The sequence below is a fragment of the Saccostrea cucullata genome, unplaced genomic scaffold, assembly GCF_032062105.1.
Source record: "Saccostrea cucullata isolate Sc308-1 unplaced genomic scaffold, CSIRO_AGI_Scuc_v1 ctg657, whole genome shotgun sequence".
NCBI classification, from domain to species: domain Eukaryota; kingdom Metazoa; phylum Mollusca; class Bivalvia; order Ostreida; family Ostreidae; genus Saccostrea; species Saccostrea cuccullata.
This window is the reverse complement of record NW_026919188.1, coordinates 15875-38222: the sequence shown is the minus strand read 5'-3', so window position 1 is coordinate 38222 and position 22348 is coordinate 15875. Positions and strand designations below refer to the sequence as shown.

General features: G+C 32.9%; 1 protein-coding gene and 2 long non-coding RNA genes across 7 annotated transcripts; all 3 read left to right on the top strand.

Moving 5' to 3' along the window:
• Positions 1-1873: 1873 nt before the first annotated feature.
• Positions 1874-4030, top strand: LOC134281970 (uncharacterized). Of its 4 annotated transcripts, none has more exons than XR_009995202.1 (6): positions 1874-2308; positions 2397-2488; positions 2601-2680; positions 2972-3080; positions 3679-3775; positions 3897-4030. It is a non-coding gene; the product is annotated as an uncharacterized LOC134281970 (long non-coding RNA). The 4 variants fall into 4 exon arrangements; XR_009995203.1 differs by having other exon boundaries at positions 1875-2308; positions 2598-2680; positions 2982-3080; XR_009995199.1 differs by having other exon boundaries at positions 1877-2308; positions 2598-2680; positions 3897-4028.
• A 5050-nt stretch (positions 4031-9080) lies between these two features.
• LOC134281959 (uncharacterized) lies at positions 9081-11916 on the top strand. 2 transcript variants are annotated; one of them, XR_009995198.1, is made up of 4 exons: positions 9081-9128; positions 9908-9996; positions 10993-11055; positions 11890-11916. It is a non-coding gene; the product is annotated as an uncharacterized LOC134281959 (long non-coding RNA). The 2 variants fall into 2 exon arrangements; XR_009995196.1 differs by lacking the exon at positions 9081-9128 and having other exon boundaries at positions 9851-9996.
• A 235-nt stretch (positions 11917-12151) lies between these two features.
• LOC134281950 (uncharacterized) lies at positions 12152-15399 on the top strand. Its single transcript, XM_062764392.1, has 5 exons — positions 12152-12157; positions 12391-12507; positions 12851-12910; positions 14645-14719; positions 14807-15399. The coding sequence occupies exons 1-5, from the start codon at positions 12152-12154 to the stop codon at positions 14891-14893; spliced, it is 345 nt and encodes a 114-aa protein (XP_062620376.1). The 3' UTR covers positions 14894-15399.
• The last annotated feature ends 6949 nt before the right edge of the window (positions 15400-22348 follow it).

The window sequence follows — 22348 nt, the reverse complement described above, 5'->3', positions numbered from 1 at the left end:
CGGTTGAGTGAACAGGTTAAAATTTTTGGTGCAGGTTTCATTTCCAAGGTACTATGAACCCATAATGACTAAAGTTGCCTAGAAATATAAAGGAAAAATCTTTGCAAAATCTTGCTTCGGATGCTGAATCTGACCTACATTTTCTGGGCCAGTAAACAGGTTAAAGTTTATGTGTGCAGGATTCATTTCTAAGTAACTTTGAGCCCTATAATGACCAAACTTGCATGGATGGTACATCATGGGTGCATTGTTAAGGCTGGCTTCAAAGCTGAATCTGACCTACATTTTCTGGATTAGTGAAAAGGTTAGTTTTTTATACAGGTTTCATTTCCAAGTAACTTTGAGCTTTTTTGAACAAACTTGCATGGATGATACATCTGAAAATGCACACTAATTTCACTTTTCAGATGCTGACAATAAACATACATTTTAACTTATCAATGCATTAAAAAAAGTTATGGGTGCAGGTCTATCACCAAGAAACTATAAGGCTTATATAAACCAAAGTTGCACAAATGATGCATCAAGGGATGAAACTCTCAATCTTGCTTCAGATGCTGGATTTTAATTACATTTTCATGATGAGGAACTAGTTTTAAGTTTTTATATAAGTCTGAAAAAAAATTGCATAAATTTTGCATTTTTGGATGTACACTTTTTGTTTTAATTGTGTGACTTTGGCTTATGTATATCCTTTGTTTTGTGAGCTCTGTTAATCTCTGATTACCTATGTTAGAATTTGTATTTTATTAATATGAAGGCTCAAGTGAGCTTTTATCACATTTTACGTATATTTTACATCGAAACTTTTCATAAAATCGTACTTTCGCAAGGGCAACCACTAGGCCAATTTTGATCTAAATCATTTTTTTGAATATAGATAAAGGGGAATATTAAATTATTAAAAAGTGCTGTCCTTTCTCATAATCGGAGATAATTTTAAAAGACAAAACTAGGGTGGGGTCATTAAAAAATCTTCATTGGCCACTTACTTGAAAATTTAACTATTAAAACGTGTAATTCTAAATTGTTCAAAGCATTACACTTTTCAGGGCCTACAAAGGGGAATCTCAGTTTTACAACAAATATATAGCTTAAATTTTTAATTTCTTCTAAGAACCACTGGGCCAGGAAAGCTGAAATTGTGTGGAATGACCTACATTCAGTGCACGGACTATGCATTTATCACGTGACTGTCCATCGGGGGACTAAACCACAATGGGGAATTCAAAGTTTTACATAGAAATATTAATAAAACAGCTTTAAAATAAATTCAATTTTTAAAAAATCTCCCTTTTTTGAACGTCTATTTTCCGTCGATTTCTCATAGTAGACCTTAACAGTGCTGCGTGACCACCGGGGGTAGGGCGGGGCCACAATGGGGAATCAAAGTTTTACATAGAAATATATAGGAATAAAAATTTGAAAATCTTCTTCTCAAGAACCACTTGGCCGGAAGAGCTGAAACTTGTTGGAAGCATCCTGGGGTAGTGTAGATTCTAAATTGTAGCATCTTCATGTAGTGTAGATTTAAGTTTGTTCAAATCATGACTCCCAGGTTTAGGGCAGGGCTTTAATGGTGGATCAAAATGGACAGGGGAATACTGTAAATCACTTTTTATTCGAATGAACTTTATTTTCACATTATTACGGGAGACGGTATGGTCGCCAAAATTTCATTCTCGCGTATAATATAATTCCTTAAGATTAAATAGAGCAATGACCACAATTTTTAAAGTTTTGTCTCGCTAATGAAGAGTCATTGACTATCTCGCGAAAATAAGGTGTCGCGAAAATTAAGTGATCTACAGTATATAGGAAACGTCTTCTCAATAATACCAAAGCCATATATAGTCATATTGATATGGAAGCATCCTTAGGTAGTGTAGATTCACATTTGTCCAAATCTTGATTCCAGGGGGCAGGGAGGGGCATCAATGGGGATAAAATTTTAACAAAGGAATATATAGAAAAAATTTTATGTTCAAGAACAGCTAAGCCATTGTTATTGATATGAAAATGTCTCCAGGTAGTTATTCAAACCCCCATCTCCTCTTCCTAAATTTTATACTTTTCAATACTGGACTAATTTGTGCATTTACTAGCCAATATGCTTAGGTGAGCATATTGGCCATTGGCCACTAGTTTATTTTAGAAATCTTCTCACTTGGTATGAAGTGCAAGTGATCCCCTTTTGGTGTCTGTTAATTTTTATCTTTTTAAGAGGAATACTTTTAAGGCTGGACGGGATCCTGAAGTGAGGAGGACTCCCTCTCTCATTGAACTGCATACAGCAGCAGAAAGCAGGGTAAGATTCAGATTTTACTTCTTGTATCTTTGCTTGCCTATTGATGTTGGCTGTACTAAGCTTTAACCTCTGGACTTTCAATCAACAGATTTCAGTTCCCCTTTGATTCAGAAGAGGAACAACAATGGAGGACCAAGGTCATTAATATAAGAAGAGTCTATTCCTGTCTGTGTTTTGCAGGTATTATGTTTCAAAAGTGGTAAGCAACAAGCTGCTTTTTACTGAAGCTTCTCACTTGGTATGAAGTGCAAGTGTTTCCCCTTTTATGTCTCTGTTTTATCTTTTTAAGCAGAAGAAAGTTAAGACTAACTAGGAATTCTAAGTGAGGAAGAGTCCCTTTCCCATTCCACTGCAGCCATGAGGAGAATACTCGTAAGAATCAGACTTTACTTCTTTTTTACCTATGGAACTTCATCATGACCCACTTTAACAGACAGGAGTCTTACAAGTATTTTTCATTTAATTATTTCCGACATATCTTTGTCCTCCCTACTCTAAATTAACTATGCTTTCCTCTCCTTGCCCTAATATTCCACCTTATTCCTAGCTATCATAACCTAATTGTCTTTATTAATGCTTTTTGATTTTCAAGCTAATAATGTAATGATTATGTTCATTTGAATTACATTGCTTTGAATTATTGCTTATCTTCTCTCCATCAAGTATTTTCAAGGAATTTGACAAGGGAAGAGGACCAGTGCTGACCAAGAGAAGAGAAAGAAGAGTCTATTGCCAAGCTTTGTACAGCAGCCAATATCTGATTAAGGAGTGGGTAAAAAGATTTATTATACTTCTGTTAAAATGTTTCCTCTATAAAGTTCAGAAGGTAAAATAGCTATCTTTTATAGTTCACGCATAGCAAAGCTATACCCCGGGGTATAGTTTTTGATGTCCACCCTCGGAAAATTTTCATGCAATTTTTGCCTCCAATTTTGATTTCCAACGATAGATCTATCTACTGATGATGTCATAATGACTTCAGTAGCATTGTGACATCATCAGGATTTCAGATTATTCTTGCAGTATTATCTTACTCCGAAAAAAATCAAACCTCAGAAATTATATTATACATTAGTATAATAAAACGCTTATCCACTGTTTGTGAGTGGGATAACTCTTTTATCAAACCCTTGACAGAAACTATTCCCCTCAGGCAAGCCCTCGGGGAATAGTTCTCTGTCGCGGGTTTGATAAAAGAGCTATCCCACTCACACCCAGTGGATAAGTGTATATTATTTTTTTGCAATTTATAAGTTTTCTTTATACACATCAAATCATAGGTCCAGGAGGATTTAGACCTTGCATTATGTGAATTAGAGGAGATTTTGACTCTCTCATTTCTTGGATTCTTAGTGTCTTTTTGTTAATAGGCAGACGGTTATGCTGGCATTGATCCTGTTTCCAAAAGCAGATCAACATGATTCCTCAAGACTCCAAAGAGATCAACTATGGGACCTGAAAATAAAGGTAAGACACATGTACAAGCTCTGCAAAATCCTTCTATTCTGTAAAAATATGTTAGCTATTTTTCATTTATTAAGATTTTATTAATATTTATGTTGAGTCCTTGTGATTTCTTTTTTTACAGGCAGACTGCCATCAATTTCATTATTTCTTTGATAGCAGACAAATATGCTTCAACAATAGCGCAGAGAGTAATTGAAGGTTTGGACTGCAAGTGATGGACACACTAAATAACTCAATTAACTCAAAGAATTCAATGGATAGTGCTGAGTACATTATTATTTATCTACAAAGTGATGGACACACTAAATAGCTAAACTGACAGAATTCAATGGACCGTGCTGGGTACATTGTTATCTACAGAGTGATGGACACACTAAATAGCTTAACTCACAGAATCCAATGGACAGAGTTGAGTATGTTCTTATCTACAAAGTGATGGACACAGTAAACAGCTTAATTCTCAGGATTCAGTGTACCATGCTGAGTATATAACTCATTAAGGATAACTCATATGACATCCACAGCAGATCACTCAAAGTTGTGTTACTACATTATTGTACAACTTTTCATATACTACGTTATTTTTACTGAATGGTTTTTTTTTGTATCTGTATATTATATTTTTTTAATTTAAAAAAATTAAAGATTGGGTTTTTAAGCAAAAATATCAAGAGAGGTAAATCAGTGCTTGTCTGAATATCTAAGCTTAAGAGAAAGGGAGGTATTTTTTTTTATTGTGAATCCTTGTTCAGAGCATATGCTTTCTCCCCTTGGTCCAATGTGGCTAATACTTCTCTTACAGAGTGCCACTGGTCAATGGATGTGTAGTGACCTTGAACAAAGTTTCTAGGCCAAGAGTCAAGGTTAAAATCCCCTTTCAGCTACTTTACATTTTTATGTTCATTGCTGAAAGTGGGACCCTTTGAGATGGCCACCATCTCAATGATATCTAATTTTAGTTTGAAAATTGCTAGAAAAGATAAAGTGATCTCATTGTAACATTCTTATTTTTTAGTGTTTTAGATTATAAATAAATATAACAATATGCAAAATCTAAATTCTTTTATATTCTCTCTTCTTTGATTTACATAGCAGGCCTTGCAGTTTTTAGCTCATATGAGATTTTCTGATCACCTGTTGTCCGTCCAGCTGTCCATTCATCTGTAAACTTTTCACATTTTCAACTTATTCTTGAGAACCATTGGGCCAATTATGACCAAACTTAGTACAAGGCATCCTTGGGAAGTGGGAGTTTAAATTATAAAAATAAAGTCCCCTTCGAGGGAAATTGCCAAGAATATACAAAAATAGGGTGGGGTCATAAAAAAAAATCTTCTCAAGAACCACTGGGCCAGAAAAGCTAAAACTTCTGTGGAAGCATCCTGGGGTAGTGTTACTAGTGTAGATTCTAAATTGCTTGGATCATGACCCCTGGGGATTGGGAAAGGTCAAGATAGGTATTAGGGGGAAATCTGTTAAATAACATAATGGCCAAAGTTACTCAGGTGAGTGATGTGGCCCATGGGCTTCTTGCTTATCTAATTTAGTTTTATCTTTGTATGCAACACTTTTCCTTCTTTTAGTTGTTACTGAGGTTCTATTAAGTAATTTAAGTTTTTTATGAAACATTTTTCCTTGTCAAGTTCTATAAGCATGTTCTACTTCATACACAAGTAGTATATGAAGATTTTCTAGATGTTTCATATTTTTTCAAATTTTCTTGAAAAGCATAACTGATGTACATGTAATTGTAAATACTGTGTTTGTCCCTTGTGATACATGATTAATTTATGTCAGTTTGGATTTATCATATATATTAAAATACACTAGCTATTATACAGTCTGTTTGTCATGGAATTAAACTTGTTGAGTTTTTATTCCACCTCTATAATTGAAGATTTGGGGGCATATTTTGATAAACGATCTGTCTGTTAATCTGTCTCCAAATTTACTAATTTTTACTACCCATGGCCATTCGTTTTGAACTTTTTTTAACCTTTAAGTTTGACTTTGACCTACTTTGGTAAAAAAAAATGATGTGAATGATTATGCTAGGGCTTTCATATTTCAAATGTGTATTCCTTGTAATGAAACGTCTTTTATTACCCCAAACAAAGGAAGTTTTAGGGATATATAGGAATCACATTGCCTGTTAATGTAATTTTGTATAGGCTCTAACTTTGATATATGGAAACACTAGAAGCTTATCCTTGTTACAGACCTTGCTTATAATGACCCTACAGTGAGTCCTGATCTGACACAAGGTCATTCCTGCAAGTTCAAGGTCACTGGCCTAAAAGTATGAAATTATTGTCTGGGTCATAACTTTGTAGAAAGAATCACTGGAAGCTCAAACCTGGTACAGGGATTGCTTATGACCCAAAAATGTGTCATGATCTTATTCAGTCATTCCATTTAGTTCAAGGTTACTAGTAGAAAAAGGTATGACATAACATGACTTTGTAATGGAGAGTCAGTGGAAGCTCATACTCAGTACAGATATTGCTTATGATCAAAGAATATGCCTTGACCTTTATCTAAGGTCATTTTGGCAATTTCAAGGTCACTGGTAGAAAAAAGAAAAAAAAAATGTCTCAGCTAAAACTTTATTTGGAAAAGAATTGGTACTGTACAGGTATTGTTTTTGAAATCAGGAAAGTTCTTATTTTAATCCAGTGTCAATGCAGCAAGTTCAAAGTTACAGGCAGAATAGTGTAAAATTATTTTTTTAAGACTTTAACTCAACAATGGAGAAATACTAGGAGCTCATACTTGATACAAAGATTGCTCATTGGAACCTGATACAGGTATTGTTTATGAACCTAAGGAGTGTCATGACTTTAATTCAAAGTCAAATAGCAAGTGAAAGGTTGATGGTATAAGAATTAAAAATTATGACAAGCCTTTTATCTGATGGAGAAATATCCTTAAGTATGCACAATGATTCACCTAAAGTTTACTAATGATCAAAGTATATGTGACTTTTGACTAGAGTTTTTTTTGGCAAGAATTTGAAATGGCGAATTGAAAAAAATATTCATTTTGGACCATCCCGATCAAAATAAACCATAATGAATAAAATAACAATTGATTGCCTTCTTTATTGTCCCCCGCTTTAGCGAAAGCGAGGGGACATTAAATCTCATTCATCTTGTCCGTCAGTCTGTACGTCTGTCACAAAAACTTTAACCTTGCCCATTATTTTTGATTTAGTGGAGCTATGACTTTCATATTTCACATGTGTGTTCCTTGTGAGAATACCTTTCTTTGGGTACCACCATATTTGACCTTTTGACCTTGAATTTGGAGTTTGACCCACTTTTACACAAAAAATCCAAACTTTTACTTTGGACATATCTTTTGAATAATAGAAACTAGGACTTTCATATTTCACATATGCATTTTTTGTGTCAAGGCCTTTTATTGGATACCAACAATTTTGACCTTTTAACCTTGACCTTAGAGATTTTCGTAATTATGAAAAAACTTTTACCTTGACCATAACTTTTGAACGGAAAGGGCTAGGGCTATCGTACTTCACATATGTAATCCTTGTGAGAAGACCTTTCATTGGATACCAATAACTTTGACCTTGACCTTGGAGATTGACCTAATATTCAAAAACTTTGACCATGGCCACAACTTTTGAACGGTAGATACTACATGTAGGACTTCATATTTTTGCACATATGTATTTTTTGTCACAAGACCTTTCATTGGATACCAACAACTTTGACCTTTTGACCTTGGATATTTCCGTACTTATGAAAAAACTTTAACCTTGACCACATCTTTTGAATGGTAGAAACTAGGACTTACATATTTCACATATGTATTTTTTGTGACAAGGGTTTTCATTGGATACCAACCATTCTGACATTTTGACCTTGACCTTGGAGATTTCCGTACTTTTGAAAAAAAAGTTTAACCTTGACCATAACATTTGAACGGTAAGGGCTAAGGCTTTCATACTTCACATATGTAATCCTTATAAGAAGACCTTTCATTGGATACCAAGAACTTTGACCCTTTGACCTTGACCTTGGAGATTGACTTACTTTTCCAAAACTTTTACCTTGGCCATAACTATTGAACGGTTAAGGTTAGGGTTTTCATCCTTCACATATCTATTACTTATGACCTTTTTAAAGAAATCATCAACTCAGATCCTTTCACCTTGGAGATTGACCTACCTTTCAAAAATTTATCCTTGGCCATTACTTTCTTTTGAACAGGGGGTGGGATTTTGTATTTCACAATCTTATTTCTTGTCTGAAAACCCTACTTTGGGTAATATCAAATACATTTCATTTGATTTAAGAAATGTTAAATCTTTGTTATGTTGCCATACGAGGTCATCTGTGTTTCACAAACACATCTTGTTCCTTATATTGAGAAGAGATACGACTTTCATTTTTGACATATGCATTACCTGTGACAAGATGTTTCCGAGCATGCTATGAATTCTTACCCCTTGACCTTCACAATTGACCTTATTATTAAAAAAAAATCAACTTCAGTGATAATTTCTAAATAAATGACATATGACAGGGTGTTCATATTAGACACAATATGTCATAAAAAATGACATCTCACCCACAAATACACCGAAAGCGAGGGACCACAATTCTTTGAATTTGCCTGTTTGTTTACGACCAAAAATCATTTCATTGTCAAGTTCAGTAATTTTTTTACCCGTATTACACAGTATAATCAAACCAGTATTCTTTTGAAAATGTTATCCATAAAAAAAATTCATGTCTAAAATTTCGCATTATCATTTTTAACATACTTGAACAACATAATTTCCACATATATGATATTAGTCCACAGGCATTTGTTTCGGTAATTTTTTAGCCCGTAGGACAACTCTTCCCGAGTCCTGATCCGCTCCGCTCCACATAAACATATGGAGTGGAGAGGATCAGAAACTCTTGACTTGGGCAGATGATAGTACAATAACATACTATGGATTAAAAATTTATTATCGAAACAAGCGCCTGTGGGTGTAACCATAAACTACATATTCATTATAAATCTTATCTTATTATAGATGTCTTAAAGATCTTGAAAAATGAGAATATTCTTTTTATCATGTTTATGAGATGTCAATTTTTTTTTGAAACTGTAATTAGCATTAAAATTGTTAATCAACTTGTAAAGTCCGTTTTTATTTTTAAAAAATATTTAAGTAACTATTATATATTAATTTAAATAAGATCTATTTAGCCTATTTATTATTATTTTTTTTTTGAGCACGCAACTTCTTACTTGCGTGTTATACCTTATGACGTCATATCAACAAGTGCACCAAGATCATGAAACTACAGGCCTATGCAGCACATCTATGCTTGTAAGTACATCCATAATGTAATTGATTATTATGTATAAAAAATATAAAAATTTGGAGAAAGTTTACATTTATGCATCATGCATGTCAATATTTTAAATATTTCGGTATTAATCAATAATTATAAAGTAAAAATCTTTGACAACGATATGTTGGCTAGGCCAAACGAAACCACACAAGGCCTTAACTAAATCATTCAGCGCTTTGGTTTTTTTTTTGTTCTGAATAAATTAGGCTATTTATTGAGAGAAAAAAATGTCTTCAGAAACGAATCCCCAAGCAAGCAGAACAACTTGGATTGAATAGGCCCTATCTGATCTTTGCGATCATACACGAAATATTTGTCTAGGTTAGTGTTAAATTCTAGTTAAATTCTGTCATCGTCCAAAACTATGAGAGAATCGATGTGAATCACCCGTGGGACATCCTCGCAAGCCAGGGGTCCCGATCCAACACGTCATTCACTGTCTAAGATATGAACGAACGACAACTCTGCATGGGAGATTGCTATCGACCCTTGCAGAGTTGTCGTTCGTTCCTGTGTGTCAGAGTGATACATCTCATGTTTAACTATTTTAATAATTATCAATGAATCCTAATATGATTGCTACTTTGACAGGAAGGGTATAACCGGAAAAAAATGTATCGTGGGTTTGTAAATCTCACGAGATTGAAGTAAAATCCGAGGTGTTCCGAATGAGTCGTCATAACCATAGTGACGTCATAATAGTTTTATTATTCTCGACAACGGGAGTGTTGATCAGTTTGATTCTTTTTATAAGGTACTCTGTTCTTTTAAAGAGAATAGACTAGCAGTATGGCCCGGAGAGTCAACCCAGGGATTACTGTTAATGATGACACACATACATTGGTAAGTATTCCAAATTAATTAAGTGTTCAAATGTTAAGTTTGCCGAAAAAATGATGAAGTACTCTACGATCCTTTCATTGTTATGGGAAAAGTGTACATTTGTTAGCTAATGTTGCTCAATTTTTGTGTGTGTCTATTTTAATTGTCATCTCGGAATATTACCAACGTACTTCCACTTCATTCGCATTTGCATTCAAGTTTTATCGAACTCAAGTTAACGAAAGTTAGTTTAATTAGTAGATGTTAATTGTTAAATATTCCATTAGTGCATTTAAACAGTCATTTAGTATCTGTGGAGTGTGAAGGCCAGGGCAGCACTAGTAATTGGGGAGGGCATGTTCCCAGCGCCTAAATTTAAGAGACCATTTAGAGACCAGCTCCTCCAGTAAATAAAAAAAAAAACCCAACTTTTTAAAAAATGTTTCATATGACATTTTTATTAAAAAGTTATGATTGTGTGCCCCCCCCCCCCCCGCTTTTTGTTGTAATATAGGTTAATCCTATCTATTCGATAGAGAATGCTGACAATAACGAAAAAGTATGACCCCCTTTTTTTAGATATAGAATTTATAGATAAATCCTAAGAATGGGAAATTTTATGCATATTTAGGATATGTATGCATGACCCCCGGGGGTACCGTAGGGTAGGGCTACTATGGACAGTTTAAGTTTTACATAGCCGAAATAAAAGATTATTTCTGAAAAGATATTTTTTTGAAGAGTAATAGGAAAGCCATGATCATTCATATTAATATAAATAAATAATTATATATAATTTCAAGGAACAGCAAAGTCGTGTCGAATCATATTTATACGGAAGCATCCTCATATGGTGTAGTGTTGTGATTTGTTCATGGGAATATATCTGAACAAAATTCTGTTGATGAAGATCAAGAAGGGAGATAATTACTTACGTTATGGCCTTTGGGCCTCTGTCTCCCATGCTCCTTTTCTCTCTTTAAAATTTAAATGATGTGTATGTTTTTCTTTCCATAGGCCGAGTTAGACGTGAACTATTATGATCCGCGTTATGACTACACAGGGGAAGAAATAGAGAATGTAAGTATGATTTTATGTATTTGCAAGACGATGTTGGTAAGATATACACATATATAATGAAATAAAGAAGAAAAATAATACATAAAAATCACATTCATATTTCAAGATATGTTACTGAAAAAATCTGTAGTTTTCTTTTTGCTTCGATTTACAATTCAACAACAGTTTTTTCAAAGTTTGTCCTTTGTTTGTGTGATTTTGTTTTTGAGAAGAGTTTTGGTCGGTATTGGTCCAAATTTAGAGGTAGTGTGAGCACCGAGCTCACTAAATGATACCCCCTACCTCGCCTCAAATATGATTATATTGGCATAGTCCATGTTTTGCTCTGGGAGACCTGAAATAAGTGTCAGGTCAAAAAGTAAAATAGGAGGGGCACAATGTAGGTAAACAAAGAATCTGTGAAAGTCTCATTAAATTTCATTCAGAGGTATAAGAGGAGTTGCGAATAAGAGGTGGTACGCCAAAGCGTGCAAGGCGGAGAAATGGATGTATAGACAGACGGACTTACATGCCGATCACTGTATATCCTTGTTTTCAAGGGGAGGGGGTATAATTAAACATTCAGTATTTCAAACTTGGTCTATCTTTTTTTTAATTTGCCTATACATACATCGTCAGATATTATATGCCAGTTGCTATCTATTTTTACTTATACTGAGAAAGGGCAAAGGGGTAGGAACTGGGAAGTGCTTACATGTAGGTGAGCAATCAGAAAACACACAGGTGGTACGGACCTGTATATTAATGTTTCTTAATTATTTTTTTACTTTAATACTTAGTGTATTTTTCTACATACTTAATCATCCTAACAAATGCTTCATTTTATATCTTCAGTACTTCATATCTCCCAGGAGAGAACTATAAAGATTTGCTTGGGAGGTTTTAACCACATTCGAGTAAGATCTTTTTTTTTTTTGGTCAAACAAATGTTCTGACGAAATCCCTGAAGTAAATCTTTGAATTATGTTTATGTCGTTAATTGACAGGAAACTATAAAGATACCTGTAGGTTTTAATCACTATTGAGATATCAACCACTGTTGAAATATCTACCACTTTTAATATCAACCACTATTGAAATATCAACAACTATTGAAATGCATGTAATTATTTCAGAAATGATTGAGAATGCATTTCTATTAAACAACACTACATTACAACCACCATTGACCAATAATGATCACTTTCGAATTGAATATTTCCATAATAGTTGAGATTCTTGGGGTTAGGTTGACCAGTTTATACAAATTATGGGAAAATATTCTCACATAAGTATTTAATTGAATATTGGTATCAAGCAAAACTAATATTCTGCCATGTGTATGTTGTCTTAAAGGATGAGGATCAACCATCAACCAGTCTTGCCCATGTTTCTCTAGCTGAACTGTTTGCAGGACCGCGGCCTCAGACTTTATATACAAGGTACCTAAGCCTGAGGTACATCGGCCATGAGGTACGTATTGGGGTTCTTATCATTGATACATGTATTAATATCTTAAAAAAGGATATTAATTCCTGGCATTAATCACCTTGATACACTCTGTATATTTCAGTTAATTGTTTACAATATTCATGCATATTTGTGTGAGAGAGTGGTAATGTGTACATGAGAGAGAGAGAGAAAAAGAGAGAGAGAGAGAAACTAAGCTTATGTACTCTTGATTTCTCAAACTTCATCTCTGAATCTTTATCCCTTGAAGTCAAAATACAGTCTCGTAATTTACATGGATACAATTTATTCTATTTTTCAAAACTTACAAAATGTATATAAATATTTTGTTAAATAATTTTTACAGGATACATTCACTGCAAGATGGCTTGAGGATTTCATTGATTCAGCTGCCATAAATAGCTTGGTAAGAACTTAACCTTCTGAGATTTTTTTTTCTTGCTTTTGATAAAGCGGGGATATTTATTTAGGTCTATATATCCGTTATTCTATCTGCCTGTAACACCCTCCTTTTAAAATGATATATAGCTGTCATTTGGTTTTGCAATGATTTCAACAACAAAAAATTGGAAGACCCTATTGACTTTCATATGGTTGATGTAAAAAAAAACCAAAGGCCTTGGATATTATATTCACATGTTGCATAAATGATTTCCAAATGAAAGCACTGGTTCTCTAAAATTTTGCAATGAAACTAAAGGTGATGACGATAACTTAAGAAAGACACCTTTTTGATTATGGACCAAAAAGGCCAGGGTCATGATTACTAGTACTCACGAATTCATAATGTTTTTTATTCTCGTTGTGTTTTCCTAAAAAATGAAGCCACATTATGATATAGGTGATACATCTTATTTGACTTGGTTACAATATATAGCTGTTCAGAATCATTATTAAGAAAAATTAAATCTGCAGCTTGAAAATCCAGTGGTCCCTTCTCATTTACTAGATATTTATATAAATCATTCATTTGCAACATACATACATGTATATAGGCGGATCCAGCATTGGCGAGGGGGTCAAAGAAGACTGGGCTCCACTCTTGAGGTTACAGTCAATTCAGTGTTACATTTTAGATTAACATACTGTAGAAGCAGAACATTTCGTTGATTAAATTAAATTTTGGTTCATTTTGTTGTTGTTCAAAATTATCAACGAAATTAAATCCCACACGAAATTTTCATATGACTAGATATATTGACTAGGGTTACTTTCGGAACGACGAAATTTTAATCCCTAGAAACCGTTTTAGATAACAAATCCCCACAAAAATTTGTGTTTCTACAGTACTGTAATTAACACTTTTCTGTGTAATATTTCTCTGTTGAATTAAATTTATTTTAACAAGTCTCTGTTTAATCCCATTCGCCTTGAGTCTTTCCTTCAAAGAAATATTCCCCACTCAGCCTCCCTTGTATTTACATAGAGAAAATATGCCAATATTTACAATTCTTTATTTCAAAGATTTATTTTGTTTGTCATAGAATTGAATGTATGCATAGGATCCGAAAGAAATATATATACCAAATTATTTACTAGAGTTAAAACATATTGCTCAGATCTATATTCGTAATAATTATTGCAATAGTTCAACTCAGTTAAACTTTTGTAACTTTTATTTTTAACTGAACGAGCTACAGTGTATAAAAGGGTTCTGTATAATTTTATCAGCATTCTTCTTGCTAAAGAGATTAAAAAGAAGGTCCCCTTTAATACTTCTTTGTGGAATATAAGTATTATGGAAATCAAATACTGTGTGCGAAAAATTTATTTTAGACGTTTTCTGTACTAGCATTTCTCAAAAGTTAATTATTATCAACATTATAGCAATTTTCATGTTTATTAACATCCTACTGAGACAGTTTAAAATTTCTGTTTTCTTCTTAGTTTTATATTCTTTTTTACATTATGATTTGTTTCTTTGAGAAATTGTGTGTTTGTTTCTTTTATTGTTCACAATATATCTTTGATAAGTATTGTTCAGTAACAACAAAGTCTATCTTTTATTTGAAAAAATACGATAATTTTACTACATTTCATACTGCTAGATTAATTCATAATATAATATACGAGAGACTAATTTGTTTTAATTTTTTACCTATTGAAACGTTTGAATTTGGTATCTTTATATCATTTATAGGCAACGGATATGTTGAGCCGAGACCTCATTAAAGCTTTCTATGATGCCGCCAATGTGCCCCAAAAGCGCAAAAAGGTAATGCAGATTTTAGGCTTTATGCCATCGCAGTTAAAGTTAACTCCATCTTTACATAAATATTAATGCTAAATTTTATAATTTCAGCCAAATGTCTTCCGCCGTGCTCTCCGACGAATTGGACGATGCTTTGGACGATGCTTTGGATGTTGCTGTAGACCACAAACTGATTAGTGCCGATTTTCAAGACTCTGACTTTTTAAAATAGATGGGTGATCTGTAGAGCATCATATATTTTTGAAAGATCCTTTGTAATGTTTTTTTTTTACATGTAATTGTAAAATTGTAATATCACAGGCAGTTGACACATGGATGGTGTAGCCCTTTCTTCCCAATTCTCCCGAGAAATTACTGCAATTTTTGGACACAGTATCTAATTAAAAACGCGAATTTATAGCATTTTATTCCTATAATCAGATTTTAATTCAACTCTCCATTTTCGATAAGTTTCAGAGATTGGCCCCGATCTACCGGTACATAAAAATACTTGCATTTAATGAGTCATCTGTAACATAAAAAACGAGAATTTTAGAATTTACTTCAGACATCAGAATGTAAATTTAGGCATGCTTTTCAAGAAATTAATTTGTAATATCCTAATTTTTAGGGAAAAGGGTTGGAGAGGGTCTTACGCCATCCATATGTCATAATAAGGTTCAAGATGCTCTATTTTTTAAAAACATTTTCATAACTATAATACATTTGGTTTTTTAAAAAAATCACACAAACACCCATCTAAATAAAAGATAAAATGGCTGGGCTTTCCTACGATGATGAAAGACTATCCAGCTTCGATCTATACCTTAGTGCTCCAAGACTCGCAAACACCCATCTAAATAAGAGATAAAATGGCCGGGCTATCCCACGATGATGAAAGACACTATCCAGCTTCGATCTCTATCTTAGTGCTCCAAGACTGATCTCCGCTCCATTGAGCATTTTATTGTACTTATTGGTATATCTGAAAGTCTAACAACAGAGTATTTTTTATGGTAAAGAATATGTAGAGTATTTATGGATAATTGTTTAAAGTCATATTTTTCGAGTATTTTTGTAAACTTTTTTTAGATATTTTATATTTGTTAATTATATGTAAATTTATTAAATGCAATTTTGAAAAAAACAAGCGTTTTTTCTTGTATTAAATACCACAGACTGAAGTTTCCAGCATCTCTGTGTCTAGTTTCTTGGAAGTTTGTAGCCTTTGTTTTTTTCTCTAGATGTAGAGAGCTAATTTTTACCAAACTTTGCAATGTAAGATAGCGAACAGAACAATTGTCATTCTCAAGAATCCAATTTAAAAATGGTAACTAAAAACAAATAGAGACCTTTGAAAACACCAGAAGTTGCAGAAGTTGGATAAGGTGCCATAGAGGAGTAACCATCCCAGTGGACCAGTAGAGCAAAACTTCCCCATAATGAAGAAACCTTCATAAAAATTACTATACAGCAAGAAATACTCCATTGGGAAGTCCTTCCATTAAACAGATTACACAGTTCGTCATATTTACGTCATCGGTTCTGATTTTACTTCTGCCTTTAAATGCGCAGAGCAATGATTTCAATTTCTTTTTAATTTTCATAACACATGTTATTGAGTTTTTGAGGGTTGTTTTTAAATTTAAAATTTATAGTAGAAGTTACAAACATAGATATAAATATGTACATTGTACGAAATAAATTTTTATTAAACAAAAATATATCCAGATATAATTATAACTGGGATGGGAATGTCGTATATTTTAATCATTTCTGTAAAAGAAATGCCACTAGGATGCGGAGGGGGGGGGGTCGCCTATTAGCCCTTATTAATTGAAACTTTTACAATATAGCATTTCTTTCGTAAAGGGAAGATTTGTTTATATAATAGTAAATAACCAGGATTCTCCAGAAAAGTCTTGAACAGCTGGAATCCACAAAGATATTCAATGCATTAGATTTTCCTATAAAACAATCAGAAATATTTCAAGCAATTGCTAAACTTAAACATAACAAGTCTTCTGGTTTAGATAATATTTTAAATAGTATATTAAAATGTGGTCAGCATGTTTTACTATCCAGTCTTGTTAAATTATTCAATATGGTGTTGTCCAGTGGGAGATATCCTAAGGCTTGGTCATGTGGATATATTTCTACAATTCATAAAGGTGGTGATAAAAATGATCCAAATAATTATAGAGGGATCACTGTAACAGGTGTAATAGGAAAAATTTTTAATAGTATTTTGAATAATAGACTAGACAAATTTCTTGTGGAAAACAAAGTCATTGATGATTGTCAGATAGGATTTACCAAGAAAGCCAGAACATGTGATCATATGTTTATTCTAAAATGTATTCTTGATAAATATTGCAATGAAAAGAATGGGAAACTCTATGCATGTTTTGTAGATTTTCATAAGGCTTTTGATACTGTTATACATACTGGAATAAAAATTAAACTTCTTCAGATAGAAATTGGACAGAAGTTTTACAATATTGTCAAAGAAATGTATCAAAAAAGTATTTCATGTATAAAAATCCATAATCGAATTACTTATTTTTTTCCAATCCAGCAAGGTGTTAAAACAGAAAATTCTTTGAAAATTTGATTTTTAAATCAAAATACCGTTAAAGGACACATAATACAGTTTATGATTTAATCTGCCCAAGCACTTCGAAGCTACATGGGTACTTGCTTTAGGGATGAAATAAATGAATGTCTGTAAAGTAAACTTATCCAAGCAACAATTATGCTATTGAAGATGAAATATTTATTGGAACATATTCTAAAAACTTTGATGTTTTAATTCTAAATTTTCAATATTTTGAACTTGTTTCTTCTCATAAAAAGAATAAATGGTAGATAAAATTTAAGGACAGATATACAAAAAAAAATGCCTGGATTGCATAGTTCTGGGTCTATTTTTGTTGCAAATGATGCAGATAAAAATGTTTAAAATATTGAATTTGTAAACCCTCTCTGATGCTCAAAATTCTACCTTTCTGCAACCATTCTTATTAATCTCTTTAAATACTTTTCCGTCCAAATCCCATTATTGTGAAACTTTAAATGAAAAATTAAAAAGTACGAGGTGAATCTTGTTCATTTTACTGATTAACCCCCTTCTCCGCAATCACGCATTTTAACGCATATACCGTTGCCCCGCAATCACACATTTTTAAAACGCACATTTCGTTTTTGACGTTTTCTGTTGTGATAACGCGTTAAGATTTGATGGTATGACACTAAATCAATAATACTTGTTTGAAAACAGGGTTGGACATACAAGAAGTCTATGAGCCAAAACTCACCAGTAAATACTCCGCTCTATACTGGTACAATGTTATGTTAATTACACAAGTTCAGTTACGGTCAGATGCACGGACAAATAGGAAGTTGACATTAGATTCATACAAAAATAAATCCCACATATGGCATGCTACAAAAAAAATTGAACTAAAGAATAAAAAGGCAGCTGACATCGGATTTCAACAAGAAGGGATCCCATCATATGACATGCCTCAGTGAAGAAAATTTCAAGCATCTGTGATGAGTATTTGCTGTGAAAACTGCGATCAAAACTTTGTTACGGACAGACATACAGACAGCTTTTTTAAAACGTATTTTATATTATAATTTATACAAAGGGATTGGTTACAAGTTCTTGAAACTTAAATAAACCTCTCCCTGTAATATATACAATATGAATTAGTGATTGCCAATATAGCAATTAAAGGTGTAAAGTTATACATATATATGATAAATACAGACAGCTAGACAGACGGACAACACATTTGACATCCACCTTGTGAATGGACAGTTAAAGAAGCTGGGTGGTCATGGCCATTTTTAGACTATTTTGATCTCCTTTAGAAGAAGAGCTCCATATAATGAATTGATAAAATTTTATAACTAAAATTTATGAAATTTTTCTTTGCCAAATAATAGTTGACTGCTAAAGATATCATCTCTAAAAAATAAGTTACATGTATATCTGGTGGTTAATAAAAAAATAATCTGTTGTATGTATGCTCATTGACACTGAGAACAATATTATTACACTGACAGAAAAACCTAGTGAATTTAACTAGTGTGTTTCGTAGAAGGGGGTGGGGTGTAAACTTTCATTTACTGGTTAAGATGACCAACAGCGATCTACTTAGATTATTCATTATTCTAAATTTACTATTTCATCTCTGGAATTAAAGGTAGTGATTGTATGGACATTGAATCTACTAGTTTTCTTCGTGACATTAACTATAGTTATTTTTTTACAGTGTATGTAACTTGGTCATTTATATAACTGTTTTAAAAAATTATATTGTTAAAAAAAAAAGAATGTTTAAATTGTACATTTATGTATTTGAGAAATTATGTACTACATTTGCTTTATGCAGAGAAAACAAATCAGGAATTAAAGAATTGTGTAAAATTGTAGCATTATATTTTTTCCGTTGTATGTCATTGGATTTCTTTTTTGATTGTCCGTTTTTTACCATTCCCTTTGGGATATTTCTGCAAGGAATAAACAACACTCACAATCTGGGAGTCCTGTCTTCAATGGATAGCAAAAAAAAAATGTAAACATAGACATCACTTGATCCAGCAAACAAACTTTCATGTTTTAATCACTGAAAACAATACCCATTAGCTAAGCCTGGACAACCAACAGAGTCGGTCAAAAAAATCAAATTACACTTTGAATTTTAAAAATTGCAGCCCGGCCAGGAAACGGGCTGCTTTAACTTTGATTTTTAAATCAAAATATAAGTTTAAGTGTTGGTGTATGGGGATTGGGGTGGGAGTAGTTATGTAGAATTAAAGGTTTTCTAAACATTGAAATGATTGTTAATCAGAATGTTCTTTCCGTTTATAAATTACGAGATACATAATATATTTACTTCCATAAAGTGAATCTGTAAAAATATATACGTTTTTCATATTTTAATATATAAAGTTACTTATCATTTACTATCGAAACAACGACAGATCCCTTTTTTTTTAAAACATTGAATTTTACTTCTCGGATAAAAACGTACTCTGCACAAGTTCGTGATTTATATTCTAAAATTGAAAATTAATACATTTTTAAATATAAATGATGTTAATTAAAATTTACGTGTGTCTAGCTAGGAAGTCAATTTATATTTTATGCAGCCAACATTTACTTGAGGAATTGATCAACTTTAAAATGGTATCGTTTTTGATTGATTTTTATCCGACTACAAGTTTTTTTTTTAAAAAATATTTGCGACTATCGTCTCCATCATTTACACGCATGCCTTTTTACACATAACGAAGCGGTTGGTTGATCAAGACTCATTTTCATTGTTTACTTTATATATTTCCCGGGCGACTATTGATGGTTACATTAATGTTTTCTTGTTACTTCACTGATTGCACTTTTTTTGTCCGAGACACATGATACTGATCTCATGCTCAGTAAAATATGGTTTTCCTTAAAAACAAAACAAAGCTTTTATTTTAATTATTTTGATATCAATGATGTATTGTTTTTGATTTTGATTTTAGATTGAGAAAGTCTTCAGTCCCAGTTTTATTACCTGATTTACTCTTCCATAAAGGTCTAAAAATAAAACTATAAATTGTCAGTAAACTATGAAATATCGGAAATAAAAAGTAGAATATATTTTTTCATTATACCTTAAATAAAATGCAGTCAAATTATTGAGATAATATGTTTATTCTCCTTTCTTATTTTTATGAATATTTTTTTCGGTCAGAATTGTATATCGATCTTTTACAAACACAGTCAATTAATATTTTTATGCCGTTAATTTGTATACTGTATTTTAATACTAGTAATATGATGATCATAGGAATAAGCGAGCAATCACAAAAGTAGATATTGAAAAATCTTTGTATCCACTACGCACCAACTCATTATAAGATAAGATAAGATAATTTTATTTCCAATTTTGGGCCAAGAAGACATAAAGGATTTTTACAATAACAAGATAGAAATTTCTGAATGAAAGGTTAGTAAACATACACAGACATAAACACACACACACACATGTATATATCTGATATAATATATACAGGTAACTGAACATGTAGATGCAGCAGTTGGGGTTATCAAATTGTTAATCAACATGCGATCAAAATCAATATTATCAATATACATATGCACACTGCTCAACGCGTTATCGGCTACTCGGTTGTTATCGGACACCCAATTTTTGACAGGTTAGTAAATTATTTTAAATAAACTCTGTTAAAATAGAAACAGAGAATATTCATTGTGAGTTTTGTAAACAGAAACGAATACGGATACAAAATAAAGCATTGATACGTATTACTATAGCTTTTGTTAGCCTTTGGAAGGCTTTAAAAGTCAAATTTGTTATATTTTGCGAGTTTTTCTCCGATTGGCATTGTTATAAATAGCTTTTTTCTTCAAAATCCTTAAACTTACCTTGCGTTAATGATTGTCCACAAGAAGACTTCCACAGAAACTTGCTAATATGTAATTCAAGAGCAAAAATTGCCCAATTTTAACTTTCAGTATGTTATCGGAAATACGGTTGAATAATGCACTTTGTTATCGGATAACTTAGTTTTTGGTTATTGGAAACAAAAGTTGTCATAGATTAGGGGAAAACGCAAAGAAACGACAGAAATCCGCATGAAACCTAAATAGTTAAAGTGGCTGGCACGAAATTCTAATTTTTGGCTATAATTTGCCTCTTTTAAGAATATGTAACTTTTAAAAAAAATGAGTGCTTTTTTGGCATTTCTCACTGAAATCTACATGATCTTGACTTGTTCGAAAATATGGTATAAGTTTTAAATTTCATTTCAAGGAACCGAGGTCGCCCGCGTGGCGCAGTGTTAAGAGTGTCTGCTCTAGAGTCGCCAAGTAAGGAGTCCATCCATACGTCGCAGGTTCATATCCCACATTGGAACGTCGAAGTGGGTGCTAGCACAAAAAAGATCCCTCACTGCTAAATGGCGCAGAGTGCTGAGTATATGACAAATTTTCTTCACCGGCAATGATGGCGTCTCCATATGACTGGAAAATTCTCAAGAGGGCGTTAAACAGCATACAATCAAGGTGCTGAGCGCATGGCGAAGGGACAGTTGCTACCTTTTTTTTATCGACTTAGGTCAGTCGCCGCCGAGATTCAAACTCACAACCTTTCGAACACGAATACATTTATAAGTTTGGTATATACATGTAAAGCAAGTTAAAGAATTTAAACTCAACGGTGGTTAGATGAATTTCCAAATAGGTAGTTAGACCAAAATATATGACATAGAATTCAAAATCTTGAGGAGAAAAGAGGTTGGCTTTAAAATATTACAAAATTGTAAACACGGATCTTTAAAACATCGGAGGTTGTTTAACGTACCAAGAAGGAATAAGAACCCCATGATGAACGGTCAAATCCTGCAGTGTGCTCAAATTCAATGCGTAGATAGAGCTGGTGCTCGGATGGAGGGGGGAGGGGCTGACATGGATTTTGCATTGCTATTGGATGTTTATACTGAAGCAAAAAATCTCTGGGACCAATCCACTCCCCCCCCCCCCCCCCGCCATTGTAATTGAAAACGCAAATAACTGTTTGCAGAAAAAGTTAAACACCAGGAACTGAAGTAAATCAACCAGCACCCCTTCCACCT